Below are 16941 nucleotides of genomic sequence, written 5' to 3' on the forward strand. Positions count from 1 at the left end.
AGTGGAGGGAGATTTTTGCAGCATATTTGGCAAGTACAGAATCACAATATATATAAAATATGCAAACTGGTTGGAGGGAGGCTTCAGAGTGGCAAAGATGTTTTTATTACAAATTGAGCAGACTGCAGTTCCTCTTTAACAACCATGTACAACTTTGCATGGTTCAACATAAAATTTAGGAGATGTGTGTGTAAAACTAGCAAATACAAGGAGACCCAAAATTGGGCAACAGAACAGAAGAATATGATAAAATAAACTTACACTATCCTTTGATCGGTCGTCCTTCCTGTTTGACCTGAAGTCGATGTCCCGTGCTCTGGAGGGGACTTTTGAGTCTCTGTCCTGAGTGCTGACACCTCTGTGACCGCTCCTTGTCTGGTGTGACCCAGTGGCAGTTTTTGGGTTACTGGATATGCTCTCTGATGGGCTGGATCGATTACTGCTCGATTTTGGGGTGCTGCTCTCTCTTCCTGAAGATCCTCTGTCTCCAGAATACCTTTTTCTGGAGTCCGGTGTCTTTGAAGACGACTTATCCACTGTGAGTGTTACAGACAGTTCACCCCTTTGAGGATTAAATTTTGCAGTCCTGGCCACAGGTGCTTTACCTGCCATGGCTGCTTGTTCTGAGTCTTTGGGCTCTTCAAGGACTTCTCCGACTGACTCATCTGCGTTTTTTCCATGAGAAGACTGCCTGCTCCTTTCTCTCCTCTGTCTAGACTTATCCTCATTAGAATGGGCATTTTCTTCACTACGTTTACTCCTCGCATCCCTCGGACTACGACCAGATTCAGGTTTGGCTTCCTTATCGCTGCTCTCAGCTCTGACCGAAGAAGTCTCCTCTTTACCGAGAGAGCCGATGACCGTGGAACCCTCAGACTCCTTGTTTGTGGGTTCAGAAAGCGTGTTTGGAACTTGAGATGCTTCGACACTTATCCATTCATCATCTGGCTTCGGATCTACTGCAAAGGCATTTTGGTCCTTTACAGCTGAGGCTTCGGCTACACGTTTTGGGCAATCCCCTGACATTACATTGGCAGATGTCTCCATATCATTGCTATCAGACTCTGAGTCTTCTGCTGTCAGCATGTGTTCCATACTGGCACTGTCAATCACTGGTATTGCATTTAGGATTTCAGGACACTGCGTGTCACACTCTTCCTCATCAGATTCTACAGACACCAGAACGTCGGACTCTTCCGTTACATATGGCTGAGCAATCAAACTACATTCAGGCTGTTCTACTGGCTGTGGCTGGATAAAGGATGGCGCCTCTGGAGCTTCAGGTGCTTCGGGTGCCTCCGCAGCTTCCTCATAGTCATCATCGTCCTCTACTTCGACTTCTTCGTTGGTAAACACACCTGCAGCTTCCACAGCTGCCGCTTCAACAACCGCTGCTTCAACAACCGCCGCTTCCACACCTGCCTCAGCAATGTCAGTCTCAGACACAGGCTGCTCCTCCGGCTGGCTCTCTTCATCAAGAGTTGGGGGCACTTCTTCACATATGTTTTGATCAGGCTCGGAGCTGGAAGGCGTTACATGATAAAATGTTAAAAACACCCTTCCTGGTTACCTCAGACTAGGTCACTCAGACCAAGATGTCTATTTTCCTTGTGTGAGTGTCCAAGTAAACTGAATTTCACCTAGTTGCCTGTTCTCTGCTACAGGGTCCCAAAGTTGCAAAACACAAGTTTCACCTACTGAGTAACCTGCTGGCAAAATTAAGTGATGGGAAAGACCTGACTGAGGGAATTCAGGGGACAAGAGCCCCCCTTGTGTCACTATGCAGACAGGTCCCAATTACAAAAAGTGTATCAATTTCAAGTTGCATCCCCCTTTAAAAACGAAAGCTACGTACAAAACAGTATTTCATACTTCAACTGTCTCCTCTCATATCGGATCTGCTCTAATGACTAAATAAAGTAAACAGCAGGATGGTCTAAGGGCCCTTTCACACGGGCGGACCAATCTGGGTCCGCCTCGCAGTTTTTCAGACAGAGACCCCAGTCTCCCCTATGGAGCGGTGGGTGCCAACTGATGTGTGTTGACACCCACCGGCATTCGATCCTATCCCCTAAAAACAGACAGATGGGGATCAGTTTCCCATCTGTCTGGCAGATGTCAGTCCGGTGTAAACAGACTGGCGGTCCGTTTATATCCGACCGCCCATAGATTAGAACGGGTTGTGTCCACTCTGCAAAAGCGGGGATCAGCAGACAGACTCCAACAGAGCCCGCCCTTTTTTTAGGACCCCTTATATTTCTGGGTTTAAACGACACGACTCCCAGCGGAGCCCACCCTTTTTGTAGGACCCCTTATATTTCTGGGTTTAAACGACACGACTCCCAGCGGAACCCACCCTTTTTGTAGGACCACTTATATTTTTGGATTTAAATGACACTATGCTAATGTCAAAAGGTCACCCTTGCTAAAAGTTCAGATTTTTAAGCCAGAGAAAGAGTAGATTTTACATTTAAACAAAGACAGTTAACACTATCAAACAATAAAACATTTTTTTTAAATTACCTTTTCTTCTCCTCCAAGTAAGTCTCATATTCATTCTAGACAAAGAAAAAAAATAATAAAAAAAAAAATAAGACAAGATATAAAATGTGTGCAAGCCTTTATAACGCCCAAATCAGACCCACTATGGAATATTGGCCTGTGGTTGTTCAGCTAGTCAGATCTCGTGCATCTTGCTGGTCTTACCTCGGGTAGCTTGGCCTTGGAAACCAGAGAGCATTTTAGTACAGTGTCATCAATACGGCCTGGAAACCGGGAAAGGACAGCATGCATACTCTTGGCAGCACTATAACTGTTCATGTGAAGGATTGCCTGCATAATCAATGACAAATATATGATGAGCAAACAGGTTCATTAATATAATTTGAACCAAAAGATGTAGCTACCAAGGTAAAGGACACCTGTGCACATAAAATAATTCTGGCTGTATTTGTTGAACTTTACTTTTACAATAAAAAAACTGCCTAGACTTTTTTCTGACTTCACTAGGTTGGTTCTAGATAACAAAGTACCGAGGCCAGAAATAGTCAAGCAGCTAGTAAAGTGACATTAAAGTCTTTTTTTTGTTTAAAAATATCAAACATGTTATACTTACCTGCTCTATGAAACTGTTTTGCACAGAGCAGCCCAGATCTCATGTCCCCCCTGGCCCCTCCCTCCTGCCCACACAGCAAGCAGCTTGCTTTATAGGGGAACCAGAGCCGAGCCACTGCTCTGTGGCTAGGCCCGGCCCGCTCTGTTCTCATTGGCTCACTGACTGACAGACAGCAGCGGAAGCCAATGGCACCCACTGCGGTGTCTCAGCCAATCAGGAGAGAGTTTCTAGATCGAAATGGGGCTCAGGTAAATATTAGGGGGGCTGCTGAACACAGATTGGTTTTATTTTAATGCACAGAATGCACAGAATGATCAAGATAAAAAAAACAAACATTTTGCCTTTACAACCACTTTGAAGCTGAAATTTTATCAGCCTATATTTGAAGTCCTTAAAGTGTTACTAAACCCACAACAGTAAAATCAGTCTGTATATGCAGTAAAACATGCTCTTTATACGCACTGTGGAAACTAAGGGGTTAATAGTCTGCATTGTGTAAAAAAGGTAATCTGACCTCCCCTTCTTCCACTGTTCCCAATCCAACTCCTTATAGTACAGAGCCTTGGGAGCACTCTACACATGCTCAGATTAGAGTGTATTGCTAGAGTTTTTTTTTCTTGGGAGGGTGCATGTGATCAGCAGAGAGCCAATTAACACTGTCCAGACAGAGGGTCAGGGGTCCTGCAGCCTCATAGGACAATCAGGGGAGAATTAAAACTCCTCCTACAAGCTTTAACCAGACACTAAAAGAAGTCACAAGAATGCTATATACTGCTGAGAAAAGATATTTAGCGGTGTATATTTACTGAAATAATTGCCTTTCCATGTTCCATTTACTGTGGGAGAGCAGATATAGTGAATGCAGGGTGCTGAGTTTAGCAACACTAAGTTTTCATTTTAGACCCAGTGACATCACGAACCTTTGCTTCTTGCAGTGCAGGCAAGATCATGATGGGTGGTAAAAACTGGAAGGGTGCTGCATATCTTTCTGAAAATCTCACCAGCACACACTTGCCCTAGTATTTCTTGCCAGAACCCTAAGCTATGATGCAAGCAGCTACCTGGCTCTTGGAAGTATTTATGCAAATACCCAAAATGCCTTGATGGGCGGACGTCAGTCTGCACGATTGAAAGAACTGAAATCCAATGAAAGGGGTAGGCCAAGGACAGTTGGGCTGGGGAGGAAAGGACTATTCAATGCTGAACATCCTTCAGCCAGGAAATGAGACAGGCTTGGTCTGACTTGCTACAGCTTCTAATGCACACTTTGAGACGCTCACACTGCAGTGGGATCAGAGTAAGTCATTTCAGTCCGGGAGAGGAGTTGGTACAACGGCAAGACTGAACGGATGACTGGCATTCAGTTTTAACGAAAACAATGGCAGGCTCAATATTTCTCCTGAGTTGGCTCTTGCAATCCTGTAAATTGTTCTCAGCATTACACCACACACCTGCAAATACTACAACTTTTTCTAACATGAGTGTTTCATTTTACAGAACAAGTCGGTAATTTCAAATACATACTAGAAAATATATATATATATATATATACACACACACATATATATATATATATATACACACATATATATATATATATATATATATATATATATATATATATACACACACACATACACACAAATACATACACTGTATCTAGAATAAAATAAATGACAGCCATATAGGAGGACAGGAATTTGAGGCCTTGCTTAAAAAACTGTTTATATAGGGACACAAATAAATGGTACGATACAGCCACCAAGTGCATATTGAAGTAATAAAACACTCACTTTTCGCCTATTGCTGATCACTATATAATGCTCCACTTTTCCAAACCGAAGCCCGATACGAGTTAGCTCAAACTCTTCTATTTCCCCTTCAGGCAGATTTGAGAGATGAACAAACTTTTCGTAGATTGTTGGCGTGATCTGATAAAGAAAAATCAATCACATGTTTACAAAAAGAGAACGGTGAAGCCTCACATTCAAACTACAGGTACAGTAGACAACCCCTTAAAAAGTGCGTTTCTACCACTTCTGCTAAACTGAGACAACCTGGACTTTATACTGGTTTAAAATGTGTTCCTATTAACATAGCATAACTTTAAAAATAGTTGCTTACCTTTTTATTTGTTAAAAGAACCTAAGAAATCTAAGCTGGCCATACATAGTTCAGATTTCTTCATTCAGCCAGCTGAATGAAAAAAACTGAATTGATTCCCCCATCTATACATTCAAGGTGGATGTAGAAATCCCCCCCCGTCATTGTTTTCCGACAGTGGGACTGCTCCACTGTCAGAATACACTGATCAGCGTTGCAGCCGTTTGGCTGCATGCACTGATCGAGCAGAACTTTATCAACAAGGTAGTTCATGAGAAGTCGATTGATAGATTGGCTACTCATGAACAGGAACGGCTGTACATGGATCCGAAATTCAGCCGGTTCCTGCTGCCTTTTGCTCTATGTACAGCTGCTCCGGTTCATGAGAAGCCAATCTATCAATATCTCATGGACCGACTTTGTTGGTAAATTTTTGCTCGATCAAAATATATAAAAAATAGAAAGGACGTTAGGTTATTTATATTCATCCCTTTGTCTGCACCGTGCTGCCAAATCTCATCAGTGAACAAAGTTTGTCTTAAAGTGTTAAAAGATCAAGACTTAGGGATACATTGTATATATAAATCTGGCCCCTATTTGCACACTGCAAGCTATTTAAAACTTCCCAAGTTTTGCATACAGACATGGTGCAAAGAAACTGGAAAGGCAAGAGAAATCTTAAGAATAAGTTCACCATTACAAAATAAATATATTAATATATATATATATATTATATACCGTATTTATCGGCGTATAACACGCACCCCAAGCTTAGGAATTTTAAAGGGAAAAAAAACACTTTTAGGAGGGAAGTTTAAGGAAAAAAAAAAAAACAACTTACATTTAAATGCCCATCAATGCAGCCTCATCAGTGTCCATCTGTACCTTGTCCCCCATTGCGGCCTTGTCAGTGTCCATCGCAGACATCTGGCATTTAAAAATGGCGCCGGCGCTCTCGACGGTTCACGTGGGACTGCGAGAGCCGCCGAGAATGCCCGAAAGGCGCCAAAAGGCTCAGAATCGGCGGGGGATCGCCGTATAACACGCACCCACGATTTTCCCCTGATTTTAAGGGGGAAAAAGTGCAATATATATATATATATACACACATATATATATATATATATATATATATATATATATATATATATATACACACACACACACACACACACATATACACACACACGGAAATATAAAAATAAAGTGCTTTTATTTTTGTTAGGGAACTGTAAAGCATTGCACCCACAATCAGCAGATTGCGGGTTTAATATGCCAGGGTCCTGCAGACTGTCTGCCTGTACCTCTGATATTACACAATGACAGGAAGCTCAGTGAACTACTTAGAGCGATCAACAGCACCCCGATAGTTCATTGAGAACAACAAGTAAAAAGGATGTCGGGACTTGTTTTCCCATTCACAAAATACTGTGAATGGATAACTCTTCCAGGTGGGATTTGATGCATTTTGTAATATATGTTACACCCTGAATATGGATGTGACATGCTAGAAAAGATTAACTTATCCTTTAAAATTCTTTTTAAGTATGCTATGGGAATTGGAACACAACATAGTGGGGTAGGTGCAAATCTGACTGCAAAAGTGGAAATACACTTAAGTACAAATAAATGCACAGCAATGTGTTACCTTGCATGAAGCTTGTTCAATGATCTCAGCAAAGATTCGATTCTGTTAAGAAAAAAAACATATATAAAATCATAGTATGGAGTGAGAATTCACATATACATTATAATTCTTAGGAGATCAAACACCCATCTATAATATTAACTGATAACTGCAGGTTGCGGTCTCAAGATATTTATAGAGTCATATTGTTCCAATTATCAGGCCCCTTCATAACACATATTCAGACTAGTCCATTTATAGTATACTGCAGCCACATGAGCAGCATTATAGCTGCTAATGCGGGAAGCGCTTTTAAAAAGGGACACTAAATTTAGATTTTGCCCTTTATAGGAAATATTTAATACTAAATCTGGTTTTAATTAGATTGTGCAGCATCCTTTGTGCACTTCTCATTATGTTGGCGCAAGAAAATATATATCAAATTAAACCAATTTTTCAGACTATATTAACCTATTGAGTAAAATATCTAATTTAACCTAAGGAAGGGAACAGAAGGAAGCTCCTAGACTTGTTTTATAGAAGCTTTAGTAATTTGCAGTCAAATAATAGCAAGAGACAGCCCAGCTGCCGCACACCTCATCCAGCATGAGTGGTTAGCAGGTAAAAGCCACGGCCAGGCCAGATCCCTAAAATGTTTCTCCCCACCCCAGGGCTTAATTATAGAAATACTTGATACCCTGAGCGGAGACCCTTAAGCATTTATCATGGGTTACTGCAAATTTGTAAAATGTTTAACTAATCTCAAAAGTGAGGATTGACTATGGAAAAAAAATGTTTTTTTTGCCTTAATGTATTCTATGCATTAGGGTAAAAACCTTCCGTGCTGCAGGATCCCCCCCTTTATAACTTACCTAAGCATGATTTTGATCCATCACTGCACAAGAGCAGCGGCTCTCTCCCTCACTGTCAAATTCTGTGACAAGGGAGTGGGGCCCGAGCTGCACTGTGTCTATAGATGGCTTGGGTGCTTTGTATGGGAGGTAGGTACAAGATTTTTTTTTTTTTTTTTTTCTATAATAAAAAAAGTTCTCATGGTCCAAAATTCCTCCTGGGAAAAAAAAAAATCTGTGCGCTTCTTGATTTAAGGCCAACCTCAATTGTTTTTCTGCACTGTGAGATCTAAGGCACTGCTGCTTCTGACTGCTGGTCTCAAAAGATCTGATGTCACTTCATTTGTACTGCTCACTGGCCCAAACCTGCAGGAGGCTGTGACATAATAGCAGGCCTCTGGCACAATCAGCTGTGACTGGGAAATTTCCCACCCTGCAGCCACACACAACCAAGGGGTGGTGGGGATGATAGACATATCACTGGACCTGATATAGCCACATGGGTCCGAATCTTAGCTCATGCCTAGTTCATACATAGAGGAAGCAAAAGCCCTGTCAGGATTACGGCCTTCACACAAAGTGCAAAATAAGGCCTTGTGGGGTTGATTTACTAAAACTTGAGTGCAAAATCTGGCGCATTTGTGCATGGTAGCCAGTTTCTAACTTTAGCTCGTTCAATTAAGTTTTGACAATAAGCCTAGGTTTACACTGAGGGCAGGTTTGAAATCATGCAATTTCAAACCGGCATTTCAGTTCGACTACGTGGGCTATTTGACAGACATTTGCACAGATGTCTATTGAAATCGCCAAAAGTAGTGCAGAAACTACTTTTGGGAATCAGTGCAGTACTGCAGTCGCACAGATTCAGCTTTGCCACTGTCTGCAGTAGGCTGCGATTTGACATGGCAAATCGCATGCCAAATCGGCCCAACGTGAACGTGGGCTAAAAACCTGGCAGCCGATTGGTTTTTTTGTATGCAATCCCGGTATGTCGGTAATCGTGATGTGGGCTTGTTTGGATGGAAACCCGGAAGCTGCCACTGCACACCGCCAATCATAGGCAGTGAGGCATTTCCCGCCCGGCAGCTGCACACACACACCCTGCCTATGATTGGCGGTGTGCAGTTGTGGCTTCCAGGCGGGTTAGATCTGAACACGCCCAAGCCCATTCCTAGTCCGTAATGGGGAAAAGTTCAGATGCAGGGAGACTACAAGCGAAGCTAGCAACTACTACTCAGTTATCTGTCTTGCCTTTTATTTTTTTTTGAGGGGGGAAGTTAGCCTCCAAAATTCCATTCCTCCAAGTTAATGTTAAGTTGATTTTGTTCTTGGTTAAAACAAACCATACAAATAGCGTTTAATCCATTAATCGGAAGCGCTTCCTCACCTCATCCTTTAAATCCTTGTATGCCGAAGCCATGGCGATGTTCAGTGTATTTCCAGAAAGGCAAGTTGGGAACACATTGTAAAACTTGAGCATTGAATCTAAAGAGTTTCTACTGGGCAACTCCAAATAAGCCTGAAAAACAAGAGAACACAGGCTAATTAAACAGACTATCAGGCCAATTTATTAAGCAAAATGCACAAAAACAGTCACCAGACAGTTCATTCAGTGAGAAAATAAGGAATATTTATGGAATCGTTAATTTTCTTGGCTTTTAATAAATTGGATAAGGATCAACAGAGGCAAAAGGGAGTCTAATCTTCAAAGAGATTATAGAGCAGCCTCTAGTTCTGTTGACTATTCTTGTCAACAGAAATGTCAGATGGAAAGTTACCTAGTCACTTCCCTGACAATAGTGCCGATTAACCTCTTGCCGACCGCACAACTTACATATATGGTGGCCGAGCGGCTCTCCTGTGCTGGATCATGTATCTAGTATGTGATCAGCACTACTGATTCGTTACAGCACAAGCTGATCAGCAGGGCCTCAGCCAACGTTTGACCGCTTGGACCCGCTGATCGGCTCAGTGATGGTAAATACAGAGCTCTGTAGAGTGACAGGCAAACTTCTTTTTTTTTTTTCTTTATTCCCTGCTAAGCAGAGAAAACACAAGATCCCTTAGTAAAATCAGCACACATTTTAACACTTTCTAGGCACCCGGTTAACTCTTTGATTGCCCCAGATGTTAACCCCTTCCTAGCCAGTGCCATTTGTACAGCATCAGTATTTAAGCTCTGATCTAATTGGGGGGGGGGGTTCTGCTTTAATCGCTTATTGACCGCCTCACTCGCATATACTGCGGTGGGGCGGACGCTTTGTGCCAGACCATGTACATGATCTGACACTTCCGGGTCTGAGGCGCATGCACCACCGGTGACCTGCTGCCAACTGATTGGACACAGCGGGAGCCAATCAGCAGGTGCGGCAGACTATGCCAACCGCCAATTGTTTGAGAAAGAAGCAGAATGGTGGTCTCCCGATGTAAAAAAGGCAGACCGTCGTTCTGTATGTCATTAGAAAAAAGGTAGTGATCCTATGTTTACAGATCTCTGCCTTCCCACAGTACAAGCACCCCCACCCTAGTAACCAAGCACACTTTAGGCACACAGTTAACCCTTTGATCGCCCCCGTTAACCCCTTCACAGCCAGTGTCATTAGTACAGTGACCGTGCATATTTTTAGCACTGATCACTGGTCTCCAAAAAAGGGTCACTTGGCATCAGATTTGTCCACCACAATGTCACAGTCCCACTATAAGTCGATAGTCACCACCACTATTAAAAAAAACAAACACAGATTCCATAAAAATATCCCAGGGATTGTAGACGCTATAACTTTTGTGCAAACCAATCAATTTACGCTTAATGGGATTTTAACCAAAAAAAAATATATATATATATATATAACAGAATAGATATTGGCCTAAATTTATGAAGAAATTTTATTTTTTACTGGCTATGTTTTAAAGCAGAAAGTAAAAAATAGTCTCTCCCCCCAAAATTTAGGTTTTTTTAACCCCAGTTCCAAGCGGTCAAAGAAAAAATTTATGAAAGTCTTTTTCCATTTTGATGCAAATCTAATCACATTTGAGGCTGAATATTCGGATTTCCATGTTTATGGGCACATTAAAGAGGAAATAAACCTGGGTTTTTTCCTTACCTGCAAAGTAAAGACATATGTGCCAGTATGCATGACATACTAGCACATTATGTGACACTACCCTGGCCCAGTATACAGTGAATATCTCCTAAACAGCGCACGTTTAGAAGATATTTACAGTACCTATAGGTAAGCCTTATTCTAGGCTTACCTATAGGTACAAAGAATACAGGAAGGTTTACTTCCCTCTTGAGGACATTGGTCATTACTTCACACTTTATTGCTCACTCACCTTTCGATAATTGGGGATGACAAGGATGTCGTTCACACCACCAAACGGCTTGGCCAGGTTGGATATTTCCTCCACAGTGTATTGTTTCTCAGGCAAATTCGATACAACAACAACGCATTTCTCAGCTTCCTACAAAGCAGAAGCATTTACATGAACATACATAACAAGCATGGTTTGCTCTCTCTGCAGATATTACACACAGGAAAACAGAAACAGACCTTCAGTAGGGGATCGACAAGGCGGTGACATTTGACGAAGCCAGGGGGAACCTCTGAATGGAGGGAAAAAAAAAAAAAACAAAACAGGTCACTTACTTGCTGGTGAAAATGTAAACTGCACATGCTCAGTCCACCAAACACTTCAATAGCTATACTGGAATTTATTGAACATTCCCCTTTTGTCAGATTTAAGTTTTACCTACTTAGTGGACCAAAGTTTCAAAGCAGATTTCTAGCCTCAGCCTAACTAGTTTTAACACCTATGCGGACTAACCTGTGTTAAAAAAAAAAAAAAAAAAAATATAATACACACACATTAATATATATATATATATTATATATATATATATATATATATATATATATATATATATATATATATATATATATATATATATATTAAACAATTTTCACCCCTGCTTTGGTCCAGTCATGTGATCTCACTGCTCTATATCAGCCCGCAGCTGCTGCAGGGGAGAGGAGGGAGCATATGGCTGATGTCATCATTCCCAGCTTTTGTGGAGTACGATCTCTTCGCTGCTGGCTGCCCCAGGGGATCGTGTGACTGGACTGAAAATAGGTGGATATACTCCCACTGGCCCCTTTTTTAGGTTCACCTGTTCAATTGCATGGCAACACAAATTGCAAATCACATGGCAGCAACTCATTGCATTTAGACGTGGTGACGATGACTTGCTGAAGTTCAAACTGAGCATCAGAATGGGGAAGGGGATTTAGGCAACTTTGAATGTGGCATGGTTGTTGGTGCCAGGCGGGCTGGTCTAAATATTTCAAAAACTACTGGGATTTTCACGCACTACCATCTCTGAACGCACAACACATCAAACCTTGAAGCGGATGGGCTACAGCAGCAAAATACCACACCGGGTGTCACTCCCATCAGCTAAGAATAGGAAACTGTGGCTACAATTCCCACAGGATCACCAAAATTGGACAATAGAAGATTGGAAAAACGTTGCCTGGTCTGATGAATCTCGATTTCAGCTGTGACATTCAGATGGTCGGGTCAGAATTTGGTGTAAACATGAAAGCATGGATCCATCCTGCCTTGTATCACCGATTCAGGCTGGTGGTGGTGGTGTAATGGTGTTGGGGATATTTTCTTGGCACACTTTGGGCCCCTTAGTACCAATTGAGCATCGTGTAAACACCACGGCCTACCTGAGTATTGTTGCTGACCATGTCCATCCCTTTATGACTACAGTGTCCCCATCTTCTGATGGCTCCTTCCAGCAGGATAATCACCATGTCACAAAGCTCAAATCATCTCACCACTGGACAACGAGGTCACTGTACTCCAATGGCCTCCAAACTCACCAGATCTCAATCCAATAGAGCACCTTTGGGATGTGGTGGAACGTGAGATTGGCATCAAGGATGTGCAGCTGACAAATTTGCAGCAACTGCGTGATGCAATCATGTCACTACAGACCAAAATCTCGGAGGAATGTTTCCAACACCTTGTTGAATCTATGCCATGAAGAATTGAGGCAGTTCTTAAGGCAAAAGGGGATCCAACCCGGTACTAGCAAGGTGTACCTAAAAGTGACCAGTGAGTGTATACACCCTTTATTGCACAGGTTAGTCAGCATAGGTGTTAAGGGATGTAAGGGGAACATTTAAAAGACTAGTTAGCTTGAAGCTGGAACTCTATATAAGCCATTCTGCCTGTAGCCAACAATGTGCCGCAGAAGAAATACAAGCATATATATATAAAAAAAAAAATCAAAAACTAGGAAAAACAATTTTGCGTGTGTGAAAAACCTGCACAACACCTACCAATATTATGCTTTGGGGGCTCTGGCTTTTTCTCTTTCTTCTCCTCTTTTTCCTCTTTGCGTGCTTTATCATCTTTTTGCTCCTTTGCAGGTGTAGCTGAAAAACAAAAACATCAATAAGAAATTTGAAGACAACAGCGAAATACAGATAGATATACACACACACATTTCCTCTTCATCATTCATCTCTACCAAGCATCAAAAAGCTTTGCAAACAGGTTATTTAGAGCCACAGTTCCGATTCACTGAATACTAATGAATTGCCTTTTTATGACAAGACAGCTCAGTAATTGCCTCTAGTGTTACCGGGGAATCTGAGAAATCTCCCAATGACTCTTAGAATCATTAATGGTTTTGGAACGAAGGAGCCTATATTTATAGGACGGAGAGCAGACACCAGTGCTTACAACTGCTCCCGCATTTTAGAAGATATTCATCACATTTCAACTGATGAAACTGTATTCTCCGCTTTACACGGCACCTTCCAAATCTCCTTCAGCTTACACTACCAGTCATCAGAAAACTAAATATTGGGGAGGGGGGGGGGGGCGGGGCAGATCTGACAGAGAAGCAAATCTTGCCTTTACCAAGGTGACCACCTCCACACAAAACAGGGCAGAACGATTTTAGGTCAGTAATGGGGAAAGCTTAGTTGCACGGAGACCATAAGTAATACTAGGGACTAGTCCCCTTGTCCTCTTGCTTGCCTTTTATGAAAGGTGGCTTTCATAGTTTAGGTCCTGCGAATATTCACTGACACAATTGTTCTTTTATCCACATACTGCTATATATTCCTTATACTTATTTCCAGTTGGCACTCTTAGGTTATTGCATAAACAGGCTTAATCAGGACAAGCATTACATTCTTTAAAATCAAGGAAAGACCCATTTTAAATTCAATGGCTTCAATGTTCAATTACAAAAAAATAACATACCACTGGACAACCCTATTTTAAACAATAAGCCCTATCACACTGGGGCGGTGCGGGCGTTAGCGGTAAAGCGCCGCTAGTTTTAACAGGGCTATTCGGCCACTAGCGGGGTGATTTTAACCCCCCTAGCGGCAGAGAAAAGGGTTAATAGCCCCCCGAAAAAGCGCAGCAGCCGAAGTGCAATGCAGGCACTTCGGTAGCGCTGCCCATTCATCTCAATTGGCAGGGGCGGTGTAAGAGCGCTGTATACACTGCTCCCGCACCAAAGATGCTGCTGGCAGGAGTTCCTGCAAGCGCACCGCCCCAGTGTGAAAGCACTCAGACTTTCACACTGGGAAAGCTTGAGAGGTGCTTTTCAGGCACTATTTTTAGTGCAAAAAAGCCTGAAAAGCGCCCCAGTGTGAAAGGGGTCTTAATATAGATCCTGTAACAGTGGTTCCAATTAAACCGCTTCAGGACCGCCCACACTGTACTGTGGATGGGCGGCTCGGCTCTCCTACAGGCACAGTGACGTAAGGGTTCAGGGCACCCCTCTTTACAAAAGGCATGTAGCAGAATACATTTTGGCCAAAATTGAAAGAAATTTGATTTAATTTTTTTGTATTATTGGATAGGTTTTATAGCAGAAAGCAAAAAAAAAAAAAAAAGTTTGTCAAAATTATTGGTCCTTTTTCGTTTATCTAAAAAAAAAAAAAAAAAAACAATTGGTGATCAATTAACATCAAAAGAAAGTTCCATTTGTGTGGAAAAAAATTTTGTTTGAGTACAGCGTTGCATTTTCGCGCAATTACCAGTTAAAAGTATAGCAGTAAATTTTTCCAGAATGGTTAAAACAAAACAAAAAAAACAAAGCTCATAGAAGGGCCTATTTGGGGTTTCAGTCACATGGAAATGTCAGGTACACCGTGGCATTTAAAACAAAAAAAAAAAAGAAAAGAAAAAATACACTGGGGACATTATTTAACATAGCAAAGGAAATTGTTGCAATGTTATTGTATTATGGATAGCAGGAGGGGAGGATTGTGGAGTGGACTGTGCCGACAGGCAGAGAGGGGAGAGAGGACAGAGCAGGGATGCGGATGACGGAGGCACGTAAACTGACCACAGTGTCAGAGAACAGCAGCCATGATAAACCGTGGTCAGTTTACAGGGGGGTGGGCATAGCCAGGCAGGATCAGCCAGGTTTTTCAGGTTATACAGAAGACCAAATTAAACAGCACAAGCACTGTGCTGTATAATATGCTATAAGGGAACAGGATCCTTTTTTTTTTGGGTAACAAACACTTTAAAGATTCTTATTAAACTAGCATGAATACACTAATGAGCTAGCTTGTTTTTAATAAACTGGTGTGTGGCTTTGCAATGGTGAGCCTGCGCTTAAAGTGATTGTAAAGGCAGAACTTTTTTTTAATCTCAGCTCTCACTTCTCATTGGCTTAGAGAAAGCAGCGGGAGCCATTCACTTCTGCAGCTGACAATCACAGCTAATGTGGAAAGAGCATGGGGGCAAGGCCAAGCCAAGCGCTGTGAGTCTTATGGACATATACAGGTGTCTCAGGAGCGAGCACGCACACAAGCGCCTCCATAACAAGTGGATTGCCATGGTAGGCACTTGGTGGGGGAGAGGCCAGGAGCATCAGCAGGGACCTGAAAAAAAAGCAGGATCAGGGCTGCTCTGTGCAAAATCATTGTTGAAAAAATAAAAAATAAACACTTTTTTTTAAATAAAAAAACAAAAAACAAAACACACTGACCATTTAGAACCACTTTAAATATGGTTAAATGTGCACCACTGTCATATTGGTATTGTTGAAGGGCTTCCTGTAAAACTGTCCCTGCCCACAATATGCAAAGTTTCTTCTCTACAAGCATTGCAGTCTTTTCATTCGGAGTCTGATATCCCCCCCCCCCTCCCTTTTTTTTTTTTAGCTAAGGAGCGACTGTTGTCACTTTACGATCCTACACTAAAGTTTGATACAGCCACTGCTATCCGTATCACTCTTTGCATACAATGGCAAAGAGCACTGGTTGCCAAATCTAGCAACTATATTCAGAATAAGGATTATTACAGGATCAACCTGAAAAAACTTACCTTTCTGCTGTGGGGGTTTCTTAGACTCTGCGTCACTGTGAAATGAAGACAAATGACAAATAAACATACTGCCATAAGTGGATGTACAGAAAGGGGGGGGGGGGGGGTGAGAAGGCAAATGGAAGTTACAGCAGGATGAGGGGCCTGTTATGCAGTTAACGTGGTAACTTAACGAGCAAAAAAACAGGCTCGCTTTAACACAAGCAACCGTTGTTGCTTGTGTTCACTGTTACCCAGCTTCCGCCAGTATAACAATACTTATACAGTGGCAAGGTTGCGCCAGATCACGTGCCTAGCACGTGATCCAACACTTCCAGGTCTGGGGCACGCATGATTATACACAGCGGAAGCGGAGAGTCTGACAGACTCGATGTCTGCCGGCACCCACCGATCATTAGGCAGAGAGCCAGAACAGTGATTTGCCTATGTAAACAAGGCAGATCGCCGTTCTGTCAGAAGGTAAGGCGTGAATCCTGTGTTCCTGCAAAGCAGGGACATGCATCCATTCCTTCCTCTAGTAAAAGCACCTCCCCACTATACACACACACTAGCTGTGCACACATTAACCCTTTGATCACCCCTTATGTTGAATCCCTTCCCAGCCAGTGTCATTAGAACAGTGACAGTGCATATTTTTAGCACTGATCACGGTTTTAGTGTCACTGGCTCCCAAAAATGTTAAGTGTCCGATTGTCTGCAATATCGCAGTCCTGCTATACGTCGCTGATCAATGCCATTACTAAGCAATAAAAAAAAGGAAAAGTATTTATAATAATTTGCAGACGTATAACTTTTGCACAAACCAATCAATATATGCTTTTTTTTTTTTACCAAAATATGTAGCAGAGTACATATTGGCCTAAATTGAA

The 16941-nt window shown here is 42.1% G+C and overlaps 1 protein-coding gene across 4 annotated transcripts in view; it reads right to left on the minus strand.

The window, feature by feature from the left end:
• ZNF638 (zinc finger protein 638) overlaps positions 1-16941 on the minus strand; it is a 74079-nt gene that overhangs the window by 20752 nt on the left and 36386 nt on the right. For all 4 annotated transcript variants that reach the window (XM_073611053.1, XM_073611054.1, XM_073611055.1 and 1 more), the window contains exons 10-19: positions 16073-16107; positions 13051-13146; positions 11251-11303; positions 11033-11161; positions 9084-9215; positions 6867-6908; positions 4909-5046; positions 2707-2832; positions 2524-2558; positions 262-1522 (exon numbers count right to left, since the gene is read on the minus strand). In XM_073611053.1, coding sequence (XP_073467154.1) covers positions 262-1522; positions 2524-2558; positions 2707-2832; positions 4909-5046; positions 6867-6908; positions 9084-9215; positions 11033-11161; positions 11251-11303; positions 13051-13146; positions 16073-16107 — 2047 coding nt within the window. The remainder of the gene's footprint in view (positions 1-261; positions 1523-2523; positions 2559-2706; positions 2833-4908; positions 5047-6866; positions 6909-9083; positions 9216-11032; positions 11162-11250; positions 11304-13050; positions 13147-16072; positions 16108-16941) is intronic.

The sequence above is a fragment of the Aquarana catesbeiana genome, linkage group LG01 (genome assembly GCF_042186555.1).
Source record: "Aquarana catesbeiana isolate 2022-GZ linkage group LG01, ASM4218655v1, whole genome shotgun sequence".
NCBI lineage: Eukaryota > Metazoa > Chordata > Amphibia > Anura > Ranidae > Aquarana > Aquarana catesbeiana.